This window comes from Leptonychotes weddellii, chromosome 10 (genome assembly GCF_054177405.1).
Source record: "Leptonychotes weddellii isolate Sample4059 chromosome 10, ASM5417740v2, whole genome shotgun sequence".
Lineage (NCBI taxonomy): Eukaryota > Metazoa > Chordata > Mammalia > Carnivora > Phocidae > Leptonychotes > Leptonychotes weddellii.
In genome coordinates, this window is record NC_138378.1 from 65,988,693 (window position 1) to 66,011,799 (window position 23,107).

The 23,107-nt window shown below is 37.4% G+C and overlaps 1 protein-coding gene and 1 long non-coding RNA gene across 6 annotated transcripts in view; both read left to right on the forward strand.

The window, feature by feature from the left end:
* Window positions 1-23,107, forward strand: part of VRK2 (VRK serine/threonine kinase 2) — a 113,310-nt gene that overhangs the window by 59,085 nt on the left and 31,118 nt on the right. For all 5 annotated transcript variants that reach the window (XM_081833572.1, XM_081833571.1, XM_081833574.1 and 2 more), the window contains exon 8: window positions 21,325-21,457. In XM_081833572.1, the coding sequence (XP_081689698.1) occupies window positions 21,325-21,457 (133 nt within the window). The remainder of the gene's footprint in view (window positions 1-21,324; window positions 21,458-23,107) is intronic.
* LOC145723904 (uncharacterized) lies at window positions 9,549-14,614 on the forward strand. Its single transcript, XR_014149292.1, has 2 exons — window positions 9,549-14,138; window positions 14,356-14,614. It is a non-coding gene; the product is annotated as an uncharacterized LOC145723904 (long non-coding RNA).

Genomic DNA, 23,107 nt, shown 5'->3' on the forward strand with positions numbered 1-23,107 from the left:
TTTCTGATGAGAGAGTTGTTGCTCTTCTTTTCTTCGATCTCCTGTTGTGTTTGTAGGTGTTCAGAATGGTTTGATCCCTATCCAGCTGAATTCCTGAGAGGAGACGAAATCCAGGTCTCCTACTCCTCCGCCATCTTGCTCCCTTTTTTTTTTTAAGATTTTATTTATATGAGAGAGAGAGAGTGTGCACGAGTGGGGGAGGGGCAGAGAGAGAGGGAGAAACAGACTCCCCGCTGAGCAGTGAGCCCAATGTGGGGCTCAATCCCAGGACCCCAGGATCATGACCTGAGCCAAAGGCAGATGCTTAACCGACTGAGCCCCTCAGGCGACTCTCCTATGTTCTTGAATGGATTTTTTTCTTTTTATGGAATGAGAATTGAATTTCATCAAAGATTTGTTTAGGATGTATGGAAATAATCATATGTTTTTCTCAGATCAGTTAATATGGTATGATATATTGCTGTGCTTTTAATATTGAACTACTCTTACTTTCCAGGAGTAAATCCCACTTTGTTATATTATTTACTTAATATGTGTTGAAGTATATTCACTAATTCTTTACATAGTATTTCATATCGGTATTTATAAGTGAGGTTGGTCTGTCATTTTCTATTTCTGTACTATTTTTATCAGATTTAGGTATCAACATTCTATTTCATAAAAAGAATTTGGAAGTTTTAATTCATTTCCTATGTTCCATAACTTTTTTTTTTTTAATTTTATTTATTTGAGAGAGAGAGCATGAGTGAGGTGAAGGGCAGAGGGAGAAGCAGAGTCCCCGCTGAGCAGGGAGCCCGATGTAGGACTCCATCCTGGGACTGCGGGATCATGACCTGAGCTGAAGGTAGATGCTTAACCGACTGAACCACCCAGGTGCCCAGAACTATTTCTATTAAATTGATACCATTTGATTTTTGAATATGAAACCATCTGGTTCTGCTTTTTTTCCGTGAGGCAGTGTCTTGTAACTCTACTTTTTCCCATGGAGATGGGAAGATTTTTATCTCTACTTAGGTCAATTATAATAGTTAACCATTTTGTGTAGTTTTTCAAATTTATTTGTATGGTATTATGCATTGTAGCCTCTTATGACTTATTTAAATTTTCTTCTACTTCAATGGTCGTTTCCTTCTAGTTATTTTTTATTCTTGCTTCCTTTTTTTCTGCCTTAGTAAATGTGTTTATTTTTCCACTCAACTTGGTTTCTGATTTATTAATGAGATATATTGTCCCTTATCTACCTCATTAATTTGTGATTTTTGCCTTTACTATGTTATTTCTTGTGCTCTTTTAATTCTGCCCTTTTCTTTCTCTTGGTCTTCAGTTTCTGATCTGTTTCATTTATTTTCCTTAATTTTTTTTTTTTTTTCTCTAAGTGTTTAAGACTGATTTTTCCTCTGGTCACAGCTTTATATCATATTCATAGATTTTAATATATTATGTTTTAATATCTTTTTAATATCTTTTTTAGAAGGTTTTTATTCTTCACCAAAAAGTTGTTCAATAGAAGATTTTTAAATTTTCAAGAAGAAGGACCGTTTTAAAAAATTTTGTTATTAAATTCTAGACTTGTGACAAGATGGTCAGGATATTGTTTATGATAATTTTACTCTTCAGAATGCACTAAAGCTTTTATTGGTGACTGAGAAGATCAGTTTTTGTCTGCATTCCATGCCTATTTGAGAAAAAGATAATCTGTATTTTCATAGTGTAAAGTTTATTATCTGTGCAAAAGATCTACCTTATTGACTGTATTATTTATGTCATCTATATCTTTACTTACTTTTTGTCCACTTGATTTGTATCAAGAGTGATATTTAAAGATCTTCTGCTAGGGGCACCTGGGTGGCTCAGTCAGTCAAGCATGGGACTCGATCTCAGCTCAGATCTTGATCTCGGGATTGTGAGTTTAAGCCCTGCATTAGGCTCCATACTGGGTGTGCCTACTTAAAAAAAACAAAAACAAAAACATTCTGTTATTAGTGTGTTCCTGTGTGGCCTCAAGGGCCAGAATCAAGTTCTCCTGTAGTTTTTGTTTCATAAAGATCATTGCTGTGCTACTTGGTAAATATTCATTATTTATATTTGCTCCACTACATTTGTGTTTTCTTTGATCTTATATTCTTTAAGGTTTCTTTTTTTGGGGAGGGGACTATCTATGAAAGTTTATATTTTTGTTGTAGTGATTGCCCTAATCTATGCTTTCTAAAGATGCTTTTAGCTCCTTTTGTCTGTATTTAATCATTTACTGCTACCTGATAGTCTTTTATGGTAGTTGTTTACTTCTACCTACTACTGATTCACTATTGCTTATTCTACTTTCCTCTTTCCCTTAATGTTGTCGCCTTAGTTTTTAGTCATACCACTTTAACTTGTCAGGACGTAGATCATTCGTATATTCTTCATTTAGCACCAGCCTTGTTTTGGTCTTAGATATAATTAAATATATTAAATATTCACCTTTCTGTCCTTTTGCCAAAGTTACCTACTCATCTTTAGATTGGATGAAACTAATCTAGTAGATTGCTCAAGAAGTGCCTATGGGTACAACATTCCCTTGCATGTGTAAAACTTTTTCAATAACCTTGATCCTTGAGGGATAGCTTGGATGGATGTAAAATACTCAGTTCACACTTTTTGTCCTTGAATCTCTTGAAAATTCTGATCTGTTGTTGCCTTGTTTTGCGTGTTGCTTTTTAGAATTCTGCTGCTAGTTTAATTCTCTTACCACTGTATGTTATTTTCCTTTTTGCCTTGCTGCCTTTTTTTTTTTCTTTATTAATGATGTCTAATGGTTTTATTGGGATATGTTTAGAGTAGATCATCCTGTATTGGTTTTCCCGAATATCTGGTGGGCCCTTTTGATATGTAGACTGAGCCTTTTATTTCCAGAAAGTTTTCTTGGATTATAGTTTTAAGTATTAATTCAGCCTCATGTGTTTTTTGAATTAAAATTATGGAGAAAGGAACTTGAGCAATAAGCTCTTTAATGAAGAGAAAAAACAAGTGGAAAAAGAGATTCAAAGAGTAGAGAGGGAAGAATTGTTGAACGATTCGGCAAGAGATAAAGGCAAGAAAGGTTGACATTTATACAGCCTTTGTCAAAGCAGTAGAATTGTAAGGACTGAGATAAAAATAGGAAATAGACTCAAAGAGGTATTGGGTAGGAACAACAGCCATCTTAGTTAAGGTGGAATGAAAGGGTCCTGACAGGGATGATAGTCAAGATAAAGTTCTGGATAGCCCATTGGAGGCACACTTGATGCTCTGGGCCAATTTCATTTTATTGTGTTTTTTTTTAATTTTAATTCTCCAAATACTAATCAGACTGGGATCAGTGTTTTTACCTATAATCAGACAAGTAACCTCATTGAGAGGTGAAACAGACTGTAGATTATTTTAGCCTTCTTTTTCCCTATTATAATAGACCATTTCTTGATAATTCATCTGGTACTCTCCAAGTTTGGAATTTTGGAGACTCTCAAAGTGTACACCATTTACCTTCTTTCTTTCATTATCTTTATCATTTTTTGTTGAAAGAAAAAAATCTTTGGAAAAGTCTCATTTAAAAAAAAATCGTGATTTCTTATGTACTTCTTTACAATATCTCCATTTTAATAAGATTTCTTTAAAAAAATAATCTGTTTTAGACAGAAGACTAAAGAAAATGCTTCAGTGGTAATATTGTATTCAGTAGAAGAGGAGGAAAGAAATCAAGTATATTGGTTTGGTTAAAAAAATCCTTTAAATTAAAAATTAAAATTATATTAAGAAACATCCACTTATAGAGGAGGTACATCTTCAGAAAAGACAATGTAAATCAATCTCAACTATATTTTGGACATTTATTGTGTACTAAGGATTATGCTATATTCTTTAAATAAAATAATGTTTCTAAATTTATGCTTCCCTGATAAGTAGGTAACATCCTCTTAGACTACTTAAGTTTTCTAACTTCTGTTTAGAAACCTCACTGACTTTGAAATATGATATGGTATTGCACAATTGATTACTGGAAAGTTAGGCTTATGGGTCCTGTTATGGTATTTGAAAAACGAATGTGCCTTTCTGATTTCATTACTTACAATGGCATTACCAGAAGTCCTATCGAGTGGTGGTTTTGCCACTGAGTGCCACACACTTGTGGCTGTATCTCCCAGTGTCACTAGTGAAGAAAGGTGAGGCAGTTTAACTAAAATCAGGGTTTGTGCACATCTTTTCATCTTTCTGTTTCAGAGGTGCAGATGTTCTCCTCACCTGTAAAAGGCTACTTTGTTGATCAAAAGCACATCATTTTTTAAAGTTTTTATTTAAATTCCAGTTAGTTAACATACAGTGTAATATTCATTTCAGGTGGACAATATGGTGATTCAATATTTCCATACATCACCTGGTGCTCATCACAATAAGTGTACTTTTTTTTTTTTGAGAGAGAGAGAGATAGGGGGAGGGGAAGAGGGAGAGGAAGAGAGAGAATCTTAAACTGGCTCGTTGGGCACGACCCTGAGATCATGACCTGAGCCGAAATCAAGTCGGACGCTTAACCGACTGAGCCATGCAGGCACCCTAACGAGTGCACTCCTTAATCCCCATCCCCTATTTCACCCATTCCCCCACCCATCTCCCATCTGGTAACCATCAGTTTGTTTTCTAGAGTTAAGAGTCTGTTTTTTGGTTTGCCTCTCTCTTTTTTTTTCTCTTAGCTCATTTGTTTTGTTTCTTAAATTCCACATGTGAGTGAAATCACATGGTATTTGTATTTCTCTGACTAATTTTGCTTAGCATATACTCTAGCTCCATCCATGTCATTGCAAATGGCAAGATTTCATTCTTTTTGATGGCTGAGTAATATTCCATTGTATATCTATACCACATCTTTTTTTTTTTTTTTTTAAAGATTTTATTTATTTATATGACAGAGAGACACAGCGAGAGAGGGAACACAAGCAGGGGGAGCGGGAGAGGGAGAAGCAGGCTTCCCGTGGAGCAGGGAGCCCGATGTGGGGCTCGATCCCAGGACCCTGGGACCGTGACCTGAGCTGAAGGCAAGACGCCTAACAACTGAGCCACCCAGGCACCCCTCTATACCACATCTTATAGCTGCTATAAACATTGGGATGCGTGTATACCTTTGAGTTAGTGTTTTTATATTCTTTGGATAAATACCTAGTAATGCAATTGCTGGATCATAGGGTAGCTCTATTTTTCTCTTTTTGAGGACTCTACTTACTGTTTTCCAGAGTGGCTGCACCAGCTTGCATTCCCACCAGCAGTGCAAGAGGATTCCCCTTTCTCCACATCCTCACCAACACTTGTTGTTTCTTGTGTTTAGATTTTAGCCATTGTGACAGGTGTGAGGTGATATCTCATTGTAGTTTTTTTTTTTTTAAAGATTTTATTTATTTATTTGACAGAGAGAGACACAGCAAGAGAGGGAACACAAGCAGGGGGAGTGGGAGAGAGAGAAGCAGGCTTCCCGTGGAGCAGGGAGTGCAATGCGGGGCTTGATCCCAGGACCCTGGGATCATGACCTGAGCCGAAGGCAGAGCTTAACGACTGAGCCACCCAGGTGCCCCTCATTGTAGTTTTGATTTTCATTTTCCTGATGACCAGTGATATTGAGCATCTTTTCATGGCAGCACATTATTTTTTCACACACCAGCTTATATTCCTGCTTTTACATGAAGATTTTCTGGATGATTCTGGTTTATACTGATTTCCTTTTCCAATTTCCTTTAGCTTCTAATATGTATTCTAAATGCAAAAGCCCTCAGTCTCAGTTATCTTATGTTCTGAACTAGAATGGACTCCTTGAGACTTTTTTTTTCCCCCCCTTGAGACTTTTGTAGATAGGTTTTACTTCTCTTCCTTCTTTTGTATTCCTCACAGTACCTGGGTTAGTGTTGCTTTTGTAATTACCCTTTAAGAAGTACTTTATTGACTCAGGAGGTTAAGGTCAGTCTGGATCTCACTTAGTGCCATCTCACTTAGTGCCCAGATTGACCTGATTGCTCAGGTCCCTCACCCCACAACGCTCCATGTGTTTCTGCCCCAAAGCGGCCTGCTAAGTCAGAGAGAAAGGCCCTCACAGAGAGAAAACAGTTCTGTGTGTCAACAAATGGAGGGATAAGGATGGCTTAGGAAACCTATCGTTTTTTAAAACACTTACTTGACTACAGAGAGTTGTACTGGAGTGAAAGTCAGGAGCTGAGGTTCCTGACTCAGCCCTAACCCTGAGCAGGATTGCAACCTTTCGCAAATGTTTTAACCTGTGAGGACTTTAGTTCTCCAGTCAATAAAATGTGAGACTTTGAGTTATTTCAAAAGTTCCCCTGTAGCTCTAAAATTCTGTGATTCTCTAAAAATGTGTTTCCAAATGCTTAATACTCATTGCATAAGGTAATGTTTCTTATAATGTTTCCAAAGTGTCCAGCTATTGTTGCATAGTGAAGGAAGTTAAAAAGTTTAAATTTAGAAAAAATTTAATGATCGGGGAGCAGGAATTGAAGTACCTGACCTGTATCTGGTGGCAAAATGCTCACTTTCATCCATAGGGTAGGGTCATAAGCCTCATTAAAGCTGCTTGTTCACTGTTTGCTAGAGGGAATTCTAACATAATCCATTTATCAGTTACAGTTACTTGTAAGATGGAGTGCGAATGTGTTTATAAGAATTTTGCATGGTATATGCACATAATATGGTACCATTTTTTAGAGGTAGCATTTCATTTGTTGAACATATATAAAATTAAGTCCTGGTGATACACCTCTGTATTTCATTATCTTTGGAGTAGCATTGTATGTCTTAGCTTGATGATACCATAATATTACTGGATGGTACAGCTGGTAAAGCTTCTTTAAAGTATTTTGGTGTCACATGGATAGGATTATACTGTAGATTAACATGGTAGTATTTATGCAATAACATGTATGTCTTTCTTGTGAGGTTCTGATGTACACTTTTAGTTGAGCAAAGGGACTTTGAAATTTATTCCTATGATTTTAGTTATTTGAACTTTTAAAATTTTATGAGCTTTATATTAATAGAATTGTTTGTAAAATACTTCCACTAAATTTTTTGTCTCAATATAATTTGTCATATGAGTATGTTTTTAAGATTTAATACCTTCTATGTATCTCTACTCATAGATCAGTTTTATAAACTTACTATTTGGGGATACTTTCAGTATGATTTGTCAAATAAAAATAAAGTAAGCTCCAAATTTTATTCCCCTCTAACATTCTATAATGTGTTAATACTGCTATGTTTTACTGCACTCCAATTTATTAAATTACTTTAAAATTGTTTAAGTAATCAAATGTATTTTAGCTCTGTTATCTGATAGTGAATGGTGCTCCTATTATCAAAATTTATTCTTAACATGTGTATATTAAAATGTCTGATTTTAAATCAGATTAGATCCATATAAAAAGAAAAAATTCTTATTCAAAATACTATGCAAATGACAGTAATATGAATATAGGCTACTAGAGTCTTATTGGAAGGTGGTGAGGAGTGGAAAATATTGAAGAAAACAGCATAATAATTATGATTTAGAAGCCATGGTCTCCATATTTAAAATTAATATTTTGTGAAGCTTACTTCCCAGTGCTGGGACTCTGAGACGAGTGAGAATCTGTTAAGTAGATAATTGTGCCTCTAGGAGGATACAGTTTTTTTTCAACCTTGTATTTTGAAAAATTTGAAACATACTGAATAATAGAGAACTCCCGATACCCATTACTTTGATTTCAAAATTAACATTTTGAAATTTTAACTATTTTTTGCCTGAAAGGTTTTAAAACAATTAGATATCATGACAGTTTATCTCTAAATACTTAATGTATGCATTTCCACAAAACAAGGACAGTTCACCATATTATCACCATGCTGTTACTTAACAAAATCAACATCACTCCTCAATGTCAGGTACAGTTTTATATCTACTTTCTTTCTCCATTATCCTAACATTCATTAGAAAATGGGAATACAGACAATTTTTATTCTAATTGTATTTAAGCTCTTTTTTTTTAAGATTTTTGTTTATATATTTATTTTAAAGATTTTATTTTATTTTTTTTAAAGAGAGCACTCACGAGCACAGGGGGGTGGGGGGCGAGGGGCAACAGGAGAGGGAGAAGCAGACTCCCTGGCTGAGCAAGGAGCCCCATGACATGGGTCTCGATCCCAGGACCCTGAGATCATGACCTGAGCCGAAGGCAGATGCTTAACCGACTGAGCCACCCAGTGGCTAATGTGCTTAAGCTAAGTCCATGCTCTTAAGCTCTTTTTTCCTTTTCTAAAAATTATTTATTGCGGGAAACTTCTCTGTTATAACTTCCCTTTCTCTAATTGAGTCACCTAGATCATATGATCTCTTTGACCCCTTTTAGCTCTCATAGCCCCTGACTTCCTGCATAGAACTGGCTGTAAGGTACAAATCTGACTTAGGAAACTCCTGGTGCAGAACCAGGTGAGCATGATTTCCCTGAGTTGAATGTCCCTCAGGAGAGCCAGTCTCTAGTCTTGAATACAAGAAAACAGGGATTGTGTTGTATTCGCTGATGTGTGCCCAGCAGCTGGCACAGAGCATGGCATATAATAAGGCACTCAGTAAATAAATGGCAAGTGAACAGTGAGTAATTGACTAGGTTAATGCATAAATGAATTGATGAGTCAGTCAGTCAGTGTTCAGTAGGAACAGTTAAAGCCAACCAAGTAGAGCTGGATGTAGTAGAGCCACATACAGCGACTAAGGCATTTGTACATTTCTTAAATTCCTATTGTGAGACATCTATCCAGTGTCAAGAGATCATTGAGACTTTATACAGCCATTAGCAGTGTTTTGTTTTTGTTTTTGTTTTTTAATGGGTAGAGCTCTGCCAGCATATTCCTGGAGAGAAATTGAGAAATAGGGGCTGCTATGGGTTAAATTGTGTCCCCTCAAAGGATGTTGAAGTCCCAACCCCCAGAATCTGTGAATGTGACCTTATTTGGAAATAGGGTTTTTTTGAGTTAAGATGAAGTCAATTGGGAAGGCCCTAATCCAGTACAGTTGAGATTATGAATGGGAAAACTTGGACATAGAGACAGACCAGACATGAATAGAGGAAAGACAAGAGACAGGAAGAACGCCTTCTATAAACTTGGAGCACCTGAGATCACCCGAAGCTAGGAGAGAGGCATGGAACAGATCATCCCTCCCAGCCCTCCGCAGGGACCAACCCTGCGAACAACCTGAGGGCAGACAGGTAGCCCCGAGGACTGGGAGATGATGCATTTCTGTGATTGTTTAAGCTGCCCAATCTGTGGTACCTTGTTAGAGCGGCAACCCTGCAAAACCAATACAGGGACCTAGATGAATCTTTGCGCGAAAGTTGAGATAATACATTTTCCAAACAATTTTAATAAAAACCTCAGGAGTGTTCTGTTTCTTATAAGTTGCTAACACTTGAGCACAAATAACAGTGTATTTTGGCCGTATGTGAGCACCAGAATAGGGGGGGAAAAATGGTAAGGGGGAAAAGTGAGAATAGAGGGGAGAGAGAAGTACCCTCTTTTATTTTGCCTAGGGCCACTCTGGGCTGGCCCAGATCAGCTAGGTTTTTAACAGGATTTGTTCTTACACATGGGATCTCCAGGCAGTTAATTCTTGCCCAGGTGTGGTGGAATTTTCATGATAATAGACTGCTTGTTTATTCTGGAGCTAAATGTCCTTGTTCAGAATCAGAAGATATTAAAAAAAAGAAAAGAAAAGGGTGGTGTGGAGCACCTGGGTGGCTCATTCGGTTAAGCATCTGCCTTCAGCTCAGGTCGTGATCTCGGAGTCCTGGGATCCAGCCGCAAGTCAGGCTCTCTGCTCAGCAGGGAGTCTGCTTCTCCCTCTCCCTGTCCTTCTCTCTCTCTCTCAAATAAAATCTTTTAAAAAAACAAAAAATAAAAAAAGGGTGGTTTACCTTCTCCTAATCCTAGGCAAAAAGTTTAATAGAAGAAGATGGCAACTATTTGTATAACTTTCAATATAGATTCAGTGTAAAAATAGTTAAGGGTGTGAGCTCCAGAATGAGACTCCCTCCCTGGCTTTGAGTTCTGGCTCTGCCTCTTATTAGCTATTTCCTTTGCCGTATTTTTTTCACCTGCTTCTGTTTCCACATTTGAAAATAAGGATAATGGTACCTCCCACACAGAGGGGGAAGAATCAAGTGATTTAAACATGTAAAAGGCTTAAATAAGAGGCACATAGTAAGCACTCAGTAAGTAATAGCTAGAAGATAATTTCATTATTTTTATACTTATAACAAAAGAGTACCATATCTTATTTTGCTTTCCAAGAATTCTTTAGATTTATGAAAAAAGACATAATGATGTTCTGGTTAGATATTAAGAAGATGGTAATGAATTGGATTTGATAAGTATAATTCTCCCCAGATGTGTAGTTTATTGATAGATGTCCACCCAGTTGTAGGAACCAGAACATCCAGGGTCCCTTTTCTACATAAGGGAAAAGATTTCACATTTTAGGAGTGTAGGTGCACTGTAAATGTAGGATGGCCCATTTAGCAAATTACCTATCCCCAGGAATATGGTTCCCAAGAGAGTTAATGCTGTTGAAAAATTAGTGTTTTTCTATAATCAATACATGCTTATTGAGTGCCTCCTGAGTCCCACTGGTCATATTATTTCTATTTCTGAAGGCCAAATGCATACATGACCAAAGAATATTTGAGCATCCTGATTCACACACACACACACACACAAATATACACATATGTATGTATACATATTCTTTGTTTTTTAGTTAGTACCGGAAGTTGACATTTTTGGATTCTGAATCAACTCCGTAAGCTGCATGAATTGAATGGGCTAAGATGTACCCCTGTTTAGGGCTGTTAAACAAACTGTGCGTGCGTGAATGGCATTGGTGCTGGCAACCTCAAATGCCGGTGGGATTTGTAGTTAATGTAGTTAATGTGGAACAGGACAGCTAGTTCGAATGTTGGTTAGCTGTGCTTTATGTAGATATAACTTCCATGTGGCAAACGTGTTTATAAGATTATAGCAATGGCAGTCAAATCATATCAGCTAACATTCTGTGAGTGTCTACTATTTACAGATACACCAAGCTCTGAGAATGCTCACTGACATGCTGAAAAGTCTTAAGTTCAGATTTGATTTAGACAAAAAGGAAGACCATAAATTGGATGCAATTCAGATTATCCTCTCCCATTGCCTATTTGTTTTGTTAAAGGACAGACACAAATTATATGCTTTGATATCACGTTGGAAATTAGAAAGAAAGGGTATTGTAGGTTCTTTCATATAATTCTTGAGAACTTGTGTCAGAAGGACAAATTGGAAAGCGACTGTAATTGGAATGGTTTTCTTTTGTGGGCAAAAGGCGTTTCTGGGACAGAAGCAATTTCTAGCATATGATCTACTGAGGGAAGTTCCCCCCAAAGTCTGGAAAGCATATTAAGTCACAGCCCTATTTGATCAAATAGGCTTTCACATATTGCTAAAAGAACCAGGTTGGAATAGAAAAACAGGTCACGGGTTCAACATGTGAGGATCATTTAGAATACTGCTAAATACCTGGGTATTTTGCGATGATGCTTGAATCTGCAGCACCATTTAAAGGAGCCATAGACCTGAGCCCAACAGAGCCTTAGATGCCTGAAGAGATCATGAGAAGAGGCCCCGCTCATCTGCCATCTCTTCATAAGTTAACCCCACAGATGTGTCTTTAAGTCTCTCACTCTCAGTGAATATTATGTATAAAGAAAACAGGATAAAATTTCAGATTTGAAATAGAGTAGGTAGTTTTGAGATCCAAGAGGGGAAAAAAACCTCCAACACATAAAACAGATTTTTTTTTGTGTTTGTTTTTTTAAGAATAACCGCATGTTGCATCCATCAGAAAACAGAAACTGCAGACTTTCTATGGCGCAGATCAGGTCAGACTGTAGTTTTGAAAAATACATCTTCATGCTTATTCTAATAAGCATCATGTTTGAAAAGTAAGCTGGCACCTTTTAAAAGTTGCATTATTTTGTCTAGACTGTATAGCGGTAATGCAGCATTACTGGCCAAAACAAGGGAGGGAAGTTGAAAAACAAAAGAGGTGCTATACAATAAAAGAGTAAGAAGCACAGATTTATATCAACATGTAGTAGCATCTGTGAGGTTACATGTTAAGTTTTTAACAGACACGAGGGATGTTTGTGAACACAAACATGCTGCTTACACATTGCATACTTTATTCCTCTTTTGGCATATAGTGATTTTCATTAGTCAGGGAGCATTTAGTTTCTTGCGAAGATTTTTACATTATAGTATCTTGTAGATAGAATAGGGAAATATTATACCTTATTCAAATAAGATAAATGCTGGCTTTTTTTAAAGAGCCTTCAAAGTTGCTGCGTAAGTCTGTATGTTCTTGCTAGAGTTTTCAAAGTGTTTTCTAAATTTCCATTTAAAAAAGTCATGAATAGTGGCTGTCTCCTTCCAGAGTATAATTTCCATCAGTCTCTGATAATGAGAGCTTAACAGACACATTTCTCGATACAACAAGGTGTGTTAATTAAAAGGAGTTAATTGTATAAAATACTGTAAATTATGATAAGATATGAGAGTGTATGACAAAAGGCTAAATTCTTAAAAAGTGAATCCCATTTTGGGGGCTGAATATACTTCTCTAATGTATAATCAGTCTGCAAAGTGGAGGTAAAGTAATAATGTGATTTAATGGGTGGTCACATCCCACTGGGCAGTGACATTTGTTCACGTCGTGTCTTGCTTCTTTCTCTCTCAGCTCCATAACCTCTTGCACCCTTTTCCAGCTGACATTTTTCCTGTCCATCGCATCAAGTGTTGAGAAATGCTTCCGTTTGAGCCAATTTGGCTGCTTGGTGCTTAGGATTCCTGGTTGCTTGGGGAGCAGGAAGGCAGCAGATTTGACTCTTGCTGGGAAACAGGTCCTTTACTTTTTCCATCAACTATGAGCAAGCCACTCAATCTTGCATAAACTGAAAGAACCAGGAACTGGTTGGGTTAGGGTGTTAGCCACCAGTCAGCCAGTTTGCTTTTGGTACAAAAATGAATAAATCATTTTCTTTCCCAACCACCTCTTCCACCTGTTTCCTTTCTTCACTGACTCCTCACATAGTGGCCAGCCACACCATTTTTAGAGTTGTCATTGGTCCTCTTATCCAAGAACCATGGTTCTTCTTTGTCTCCCTTCTTTTGTTCACCAGCGCACTAGTCCGCCCTCCCATTGGCCTTTGCCTGGACTATTGTTACATTCTCCTAAATGGATTCTCTGCTTCTGTTTCCTCGTTATGGTGCTGCTGGTACTGATAATACTCTTTGCCAAAAACCTTTGGTGACTTGCATTTACATGCAAAAATTGTGTTCCAGCTTCTTAACATGGTTTTAGAAGCTTTCTGCTGACCAGTTTTTCTGGCTTGTGTTGTATTTCCAATAACCTCTGCACTACCAGCCTACACCGACCTGTGCTCTGGTTTTCCTTCTTGGGTTACTTCTTTTTCCCTATCCTTGTTTGTGGAAATCTTAGGTATTTGTCAAGGCCCAACTCAAATGTTTCTTTCTCTGAGCCCCTCAATTAGAAATAAACTCCCCTTGCTCTAAAATATTACCAAATTTAAATCTGCTGTATTTTTCTCAAAGTAAAAGTTACCTTAGGACCTGTAGATGTGCTTATATCATCTCTCCTTTCTCTAAGTGAGACAGGGAAAAAACTCAGCCTCTGATCAGACTGATTTAGGTTCACTTTCAACTTTGCCCCTTGCTCTAAGTTTGTTTTGCGCAGGGTACCTAACTCGACTCATCCTGTTTTCTCATCCTCAAGATATCTTAAAATAACCTCCTTTTAGGGTCATGAGGGTTAAATGATTTGACTTCTGTAAAGCACTTAATGCTTTCACATGGTGAGCATTCAATAAATATGCATTCATTTTTCTTTTTCTTTGTTTTTTGTTAAATATACGATTCTCAGTAGTTTATCATGCTTGGCACTCAGGCAGCTATTGAAAAGAATTTAGTTCAATTTTTCCAATTATTACCATCAAGTCAAATCAATAAAAATTTATTTAAGCCTGTGTAGAAGCCCTTAAGAGTAGGTACTGTGAGGGCGCCTGGGTGGCTCAGTTGGTTAAGCGACTGCCTTCAGCTCAGGTCATGATCCTGGAGTCCCGGGATCGAGTCCCGCATCGGGCTCCCTGCTCAGCAGGGAGTTTGCTTCTCCCTCTGACCCTCCTCTCTCTCATGCTCTCTGTCTCTCATTCTCTCTCTCAAATAAATAAATAAAATCTTTAAAAAAAAAAAAAAAAAGAGTAGGTACTGTGACAGATACGAAAATGTGTACAAAATTATCCTGGCCACTTGGCCCCTCAGAGCTAACAGCCTATAAATGTGGAGCCAGGGCTTAAAGAAAAGCTAGGGGTGCCTGGGTGGCTCAGTTGGTTAAGCATTCAACTCTTGATTTCGGCTCAGGTCTTGATCTCAAGGTTGTGAGATCAAGCCCAGCATTGGACTCTGTGCTGGGCACGGAGCTGCTTAAGATTCTCTCTCTCTCTCTCTCCCTTTGTCCCTCCCCCCCCCAAAAAAAGAAAAGAAAAGCTAAATAATGCTATTACATTTTTAAATAGTAAATCCATGGACAAAAATGAAAACCCAGTAAGTTGCTTTGTGGTTAAAGGAATGTACATTCCAGAATAGGATTCAGGGGAGAGTGGTGAACCCAGGAATTGTGAAGTGTGAATCCAGGGCTGTGGTAGGAGGTAGAGAAGAGCACTTTGGGCATCCTTAGAGGGATGCTGGGTTGAAGATGAAGGCCCTTCCCATGCAATTCACTGCAAAGAGGACTTATCACAGGGTGTTCTGTAATCATTAGTTCTACCCATCCATTTGGAAAAATAAAGCAGTGTAAGAGCCTTCCCACATTAGGAAGCAAAGGCAATGGGAAGTAAAGGTTTAACTAAGTGCAGAACTTGAGAATATGGCATATATGGGTGCAGATGTGGTTACTAAAAGGGGAAGAATGTTTGAGAGAGTCCTTTTCAGTGTAGGAAAGTTGCGTTCTTCATGGGCATCAAAGTCTAATTTGTTTTCATCTTTATTTATTTAGTGCTTCTAACGAAGGCTATGATTTACTGACCACCTGTGCCAAATCCAGTTCTTGGAGGGCCAATGCTGAGATAGAATTAGGAGTGCAGGGCCTTAATGGGGGAAGCAAGTATATTATCTATGAAGAGAAAAAGAGAAAAAGCAAGATTGGACAAGGAAAGCTTTGAGAGTGGGATGTTGGTATGACCCGTGACTGGCAAGGGGACAGGCAGGATTGGGCCGGGAGAGCTTAGACTGTGATACAGCTCTGACAGGGAGCATCAGAGCAGAGAGTACCCATTGGAAGAGCCCCGTGGGGAGCAATGGCCACGCAATACCCCCACCATGATCATTGTTTGACAGGTGCTGCCTAGGAAGAGCATGGCCTTGGCTCACATGCCATAGTAGTTCCTGATGGCCCTTGTCGCTCGAGGTCGTCCCCTTACTGCCGTCCTCATAGGTGAAAGCTTGGTTCTTTCTGGATGGGATTGGACCCTCAGTGGCTGCCACACTACCCTTTCCGTGGTAAAATAATAAAGTCAAATGTCCATGTAAACCTTAGTTCAGATTAGGTGGGTTGTTTTGGAGTGGGGAAGTTGGGAGCCTGAGCAACTCACTAAAACAAGAAAACTCTTTGTAGAAGCTGGACTTAGCATTGGGTGACTTGCATTATTTGGGTGTAGCACATTATTTTTTATCTGTTAAATGTGGGTAATAACACATCTTCCCTACACACCTCATGAAGTTATAATAAAACATAATATCTAAGAAAGGTGAGAAGAAAAGGAGTTCCATGTGGAAATGTGAGAGGTAGTGCAGTGGAATAGAAAGATCTAGGGGAGGCAGGCAGGGCTCTTCTTTTACTCATGGAGAAAGAAAATGATTACTAAATTCAGAAAAGTCACATGAAAAGAAAATCATTTAAAATGCATTAGGGAGGGGCACCTGGGTGGCTCAGTCGGTTAAGCATCTGCCTTCAGCTCAGGGCATGATCTCAGAATCCTGGGATCGAGCCCCTGGGCTCCCCGCTCAGTGGGGAGTCTGCTTCTCTCTCTCCCTCTGCCCCTCACCCCTGCTCATGCCCCCCCCTCTCAAATAAATAAAATCCTTAAAAAAATTAAAATGCATTAGGAAGCTAGATATTTACATTTTTCTATGCCTAGTATGATTACAATGCAAATGATCACTTCCTACTTGACCTTGGTACTTTGGACTGTCCCACTACAGGCTTGTCTAAAACTAGGGATATTATATATATTTATACTTAAAATGAAAAATATTAACTAGTTATTTTTTATTTCACAGAAAAAAGAGAGAGAATATTTAAAAAGTTAACTAGAAAGCAACTTTTATTTTAGATTAGGGGTTGGCAAACTTTTTCTGCAAAGAGCCAGACAGTAAATATTTTAGGCTTTTATGAGCTCTGTGGGCCACATATGGGTCTCTGCTGCATATTCTTTTTTCTTCTTTCTTTTTTTTTTATAATCCTATAAAAATGTAAAAATCATTCTTAGCTCAAGGGCACACAGAAATAGGACCTAGACTGCAAACCTTAGTGTGTATTAAGTTCTGCTTAAACTTATTTTTGACTTCAACAAAATTTCAGAAATGGACAGAACCCCAAATTCTATACTATATTTAAAAAAAGAGAGAATGGACTTTGATGTTATATTGGCATGGGATTGAATCCTGTTTCCATCCTTTACTAGCGCTGACTTGGACAAGCTACTTGATTACTGGGGTGCTTGGCTTCCTCATATGTAAAATGAGACCAATGCTACCTGTCTGGGAGGTTGCCTGGATTTAATGACATAATTTGTGAAAGGTACTTTGCCCAGTGATTATCACATTAAGTAGAACCTCAACAAATTTTCTTCCTTTCCTTCCTTTCTTATCTTGTTTGACAATATTTCCCAGTCTTTTTTTTTCTTTCTTTGAATTGTTCTTCCAGAATTCTAGACTGTGTTTTTCTACTACCATATCTTCATAGAAACTCTCACTTTGACCTAATTTGTATCAAATTAATTTATCGACATTTTGATTACTTGGGACAAATTATTGACTGTGCTTATACCAAAATCTCTACTTACCAAATGCAGTCACTCCTAAATTTCTTCATTAGTGCATCAAGATCTATAATATTGATAGATGCTAGTGGTAAAACTTACAAGGATTTTAGAGAATTTAGCCAATTCTCATAGAATATAAATATTTTAAACCATATGCTGCACTAGTAGATAAAAAACAAACTAAAAAAAACGGGGATTATATATTGGGTGGTGGGGATAGATATTTGTTTGTTCTACCACTTTGTTTGACAGCATTCCATGATTATTTGAATCCTGCCCACAACTCTCTATTAAGATCAATGATTATGCACCCAGTATTGGAGCACCAAATATATAAAGCATATATTAACAGATTAAAGTCTCCACCTACAGGGGCGCCTGGGTGGCTCAGTCATTAAGCGTCTGCCTTCGGCTCAGGTCATGATCCCAGGGTCCTGGGATCGAGCCCCGCATCGGGCTCCCTGCTTGGCAGGAAGCCTGCTTCTCCCTCTCCCTCTGCCCCTGCTTGTGTTCCCTTTCTCGCTGTGTCTCTGTCAAATAAATAAGTAAAATCTTTAAAAAATAATAATAATAAAGTCTCCACGTACAGACAACAATACAATAATATGAGGCTCCAATACCCCATTTTCAACAATGGATAGATCATCCAGATGAAAATCAATGAGGAAACACTGGGCTTAAACTACATGTTAGACTAGGTGGGACTAACAGACATATACAAGTCATTCCGTCCAACTGCAGCAGAATACACATTCTTCTCAAGCACACATGGAACATTCTCTAGAATAGATCACATGTTAGGCCACAGAGCAAGTATAGTGCCGAACAAATATAGTACTGGAAGTCCTACCCAGAGCATTTAGGCAAGAAAAATAGTCATCCACATTGGAAAGGAAGAAGTAAAATTGTCTCTGTGGATGACATGATATTATATAGAGAAAACCCTAGACTCCACCAAAAAACTACTAGAAGTAATAAATGAATTCAGTAAAGTTGCAGGATATAAAATCAGTATACAAAGATCAGTTGCATTTCCATACACTAACAATGAGCTATTGGAAAGAGAAATTAAAATAATCCCATTTATAATAGCATCAAAAAGAAAATATTTAGGAATAAATTTAACCAAGAACATGAAAGACCTATGTACTGAAAACCATAAAACACTGATGAAAAAAACTGAAGAAGAAACAGATGAATAGAAAAAAATTCCATGCTGATGAGTTGGAAGAATTAAAATTGTGAAAATGTGCATATTATCCAGAGCAATCAGTGGGCTCAATTTAATCCTTATCAAATTTCCAGTGGCCTTTTTCACAGAAATAGGAAAACAATTCTAAAAATTGTTTGGAACCACAAAAGATCTCTGAATCATCAGAGAAATGCAAATCAAAACCACAATATGGTATCAACTCACACCAGTTAAGCTATTATCAAAAAAGATGAGATAACAAGTGGTGAGGATGTAGAGAAAAGGGAACCCTGGTGCACTGTTGGTGGGAATGCAAACTGGTGCAGCCACCCTGGAAAACAATATGGAGGTTCCTCAAGAAATTAAAAATAGAACTACCATAAGATCCAACAGTCCATTTCTGGGTATACATCTAAAGGAAATAAAATCATTATCTCAAAGAGATATCTTTACCCACATGTCCACTGCAGCACTATTCAAATGAATTACTGTATTCTTAGTCAAATGGTTAGCATATGTTTTCTTTACTATATTATCAGCTTCTTCTCTTCAGCTTGACTGAACTTTAGACCATTTTCTTCTGGATTATAGGCCCCTATCCTTTTTTTAGAGCATTTACCTTAGAAAACTTGAAATTGTAAGTTCTTTCTCTGTGCCTTTGAGATGTAAATCTTTTCCCAGCCTCTTGCCAGTTTTGCAACCCAGGAGTGTCTTTTTCAAGGACCTGGGAGCCATCCCTTTAAAATGTAGTCATTAAGAAAGATTGTGCCCTTATCCCCCTGACTCTGAGGGAGGGTTGGAGTCTACACACCAATTAACAACATGGACGACCTAGTCACACTGACCAACCTTCCCTTAACCTCCTCCAGTTATTTCACTAGCTCACCCCCTGCACTTAAAACTTGCCCATGTTTTATTTCAGCGGAGTTGAGTTCAAACTTCTTACCCAATTGCAACAGTCTCTCTCCCTTATTCAGTAGCTTTGAATAAAGTCTTCCTTGTCTGTGTAACTTGTCCAGTGCAATTTCCCTTTGACAGTGATTGAGAGTGAAGACTCCAGTTTCAGACTCTGGTTCCATTTTACTACACAAATCACATAATCTCACTAGGCTTCAGTTTGTGCTTGAGTAAAATGGAGATAATGGTACCTACCTACAGGATTTCTGTGAGGGTCACTGAATATAAACCTCTTAGCATGCTGCCCGGTGCATATTAGGCACTCCATAAATTTTAGGTCTGATTTTTTTTTTTTAACTAATGACTACATGAAAAACTTCTTGATAGGTCTTTTTTTAAATTTTTTAATTTAAATTCAGTTTAGTTAACATATAGAGTATTATTAGTTTTGGGGGTAGAATTTAGTGATTCATCAGTTGCTTATAAGACCCAGTGCTCATTACATTAAGTGCCCTCCTTAACGCCCATCACCCAGTTACCCGATCCCCTCAGCTACCTCCACTCCAGCAACCCTCAGTTTGTTCCCTAGAGTTAAGAGTCTCTTATGGTTTGCCTATAGGTCATTTTTTTTTTAAGTAATGAATTACTCTAGCATATTTAAAATGTTTCCTTTTGCTGAATTAACAGTATGTACATTTTCAGGATATCTACTTTGCAAAGTGAAGTCTATTTAGTTCTTAAACTAAATAAAGTGTATCCTAAATAGTGAAAGCAAGCAACCAGTTACACATCTGATCCTGGAGTCTAGTTATTTAGGGCAGAGGGATCGGTTACTTCTGAGGCCATGTTGAGAAATGGTGTCTGTGGGCGAGAGAGAGAAAACTGAAATATCATGTTTCCAGACACTCTAGCAAGCTATATTCTCCATCAAATGAAGAAAACTCTGTGCTGTTTATATTTTGAAGGTCAAATTATCTCCTTCTTAGGCTATCCTAAAACCAAAAACTTAAAGAGACTAGAATTTAATACTAAATTTTCTTGTAATATTAATATCATAATAAATTTTCTGTTATATTTTAAAGCGCAAGTTGTAGGCAATACTCTATTGTCGTGAAGCTGTATCATGAAATGTTGCCTCACTCCCCCAATTTTAAGGAAATATATGTGAAACAACACATTTAAGAAATTTAAACTGCTTTCTTTTTGGAAGGAGCATGGTAACGTAGTTGGGAACTACTCTATTCTGGCTACACATGAGGATGAATGTCTAGTCATATCAGTTCCCTATTCAGGGCATGCTGTATCTGTAAAACTACTTCTTCCCCCTTCTTTCTCTCTCCAAAAGTAATCTGAGAAAAATTCACTTGAATTGCCATCTGACTTCTAACAATCTATATTCTGTTTGGAGACCGTGCTTGCAATTCTGACTGACTTACAAAGATAACAGTGATGATATGGATCGGTCTGAAAGGCCAAAAGTACGGCATTGATGTTCCATTCTTAAATACAGGCAACATGGTGGGTTTTGTTTTTTTTTTTAAGAGTCATTACCTCTTATAGTCTGTTCACTATTTTTATACTTCCTGTTAATGGAGTTTCCTATAACATTAGGTTTATATTTTTAGATTGTTTGCTCTCCTCTCCCCTTCCTGCTTGAAACACGTTTATGTTTAAGGGAGGGGTTACAAGAAAAGGCAGACCTCATAAGCTTATGAATACAGATTAAAAAAAAACAAAACCCTATTGTAGTTTATGATGTCTAGATGCCTACCTGGAGGGAAGGGAATTTAGGAGTAAAATAAAAAGGACTAAAATCTAAGTCAACTCAGAAACAAGATATGCCCAGGATGAAGTCAGGATTTAAGCTGGAAAGTTAGTTGTAATGGCCCCCAGTTGTATATATTTTATCCTGAGGTGCCATTTGGTTTAATAAAATGTAGATCTGAGGCTGTTCTTAACCTCTCAGTTTCTTAAGAATTAATTATAAAGGTTATATTTTCAGAGGACAAAAGCATTACTCATTTCTCTGTTCATGTCTTCCAGGTTTATCTTGCAGATTATGGACTTTGCTACAGATATTGTCCCAATGGGAACCACAAACAGTATCAGGAAAATCCTAGAAAAGGCCATAATGGGACAATAGAGTTTACCAGCTTGGATGCCCACAAGGGAGTAGGTCGGTTTCTTTTTTTCTTTTTCTTAATTTTATTTCAGAAGAATGATTAAAGAGTAAAAAGGCCCATGTAATGACCTTTGCATAGTCAGTTTGAAGAGTAAGAACATTGACAAGGTTTTTATCAAAAGTAGTGAATTCCTATATGCCAATGAATATTTCGTCTACAAGGGGGAGGAGACAGAGATTGTGACAAGTGAGAAGGGCACAACGGGGTGTTAAGTAAGCAAAACTTGATGTTGATTTGGGGCAGGAAATCACGAGTTTGTATAGGTTAAACTTGGAGGTCAGCAAGTGAATTTGTGCTCTGTCACTAATATTACAGATTTGGTAAAGGTGCACATGGGAAGAATTATTCCTGTTTTTCACCAGGCCCTTATCAGAGTTTTAGAAGATACCATCTCTCAACAATAGGGAAATCTTCTCTGAAACCATAAAGTGTTAACTTGTGGAAATCTCTCCTAGTCGCCTTTCATATATCTTACTTATTTAAACTCACTTTGATGGTATTGGAAACACATTTGCAGGTAAATTACATACATAGTCCTTTTATTGGATATTGATTGTACTGCCTTGCATTCCAAGGCAGACTTAATTCAACAATTCCCTAATTAGTTAAAGTCATAACCTATGTCTTGTATTCATTTACCATTAATTAAACCTTAGCTGTTTATTACACTGCAGTCCAAATCCAATAGCCAACCCAGAAAGCCATGGAAAAGGAAGTAGGAGGTCAATATTGAAAATATATGGTGCAGAGTCCCACTGATGGTTGCTTTGTTCACAATCAATATGGTCAATGCAACTGTACTTTCTTAGTTGCTCTGTCAGCAAGACAAAAAGTCAATTCTAATGTTATGCTAGTAAAAAAAAAAATGGTGATTATTGAAAAAGTTTGCCTTTCAAAATTATATTCTTTGTAAACTTTATTTATAAAAGTATTTTCAAATATGCTAAACCATGCAAATAATTTAGAAACAGCTTTGAAAGGACCCCATGTCACTAAAAGGCAATTAGACATTTGCACTTGTTAATGGCTGTTGAACTGTTACCCTAAACTGATACTTTCTGGCGAGTTTTAGTTGGTGCAAACAACTGTATATTATTGCCTTTTCTATTAAAAGGACCATTGACCATGTAATGTAGGGGGTCTTGATCATTTTCCACAGCAATTAAAACCCACACTAGCATAAGGTAGGCCAGGGAAAAGAAACAAGTGTGTCAGTGTACACCTTCCTTCCGGGAAGAATCATAGGTTAAATTTTCTGAAATGGAAATTACCTTTTATATTCCTGATCAGAGTTAAGAGAAACCACTACATTTTTTTTTTCAAGAATAAGGTAGTTAGAAAAGTAGTGATCACTAAGAAATATAGTAATATTGTGTAATTTTTCACCATTTACATTGTTAATGAGTCAATGAGCAGTTAAAGATATAAATGGGACATGGCTTTAATTAAGAAACATAAGAGTCAAATGCCTACTGATATATTTTTTTCAACTTGAAGTTCTTTCACTCTGAATGAATTTTGTTCCTCATTTTTGCCAGATTTATTAGTATGGAAGAGTTTGCACAAACCCAGAAGTACTTTTTTCATAGCGGTGTAACTGGAAATTCATCACACAGATTCTTAAGCATTGGTCCAACTATGTT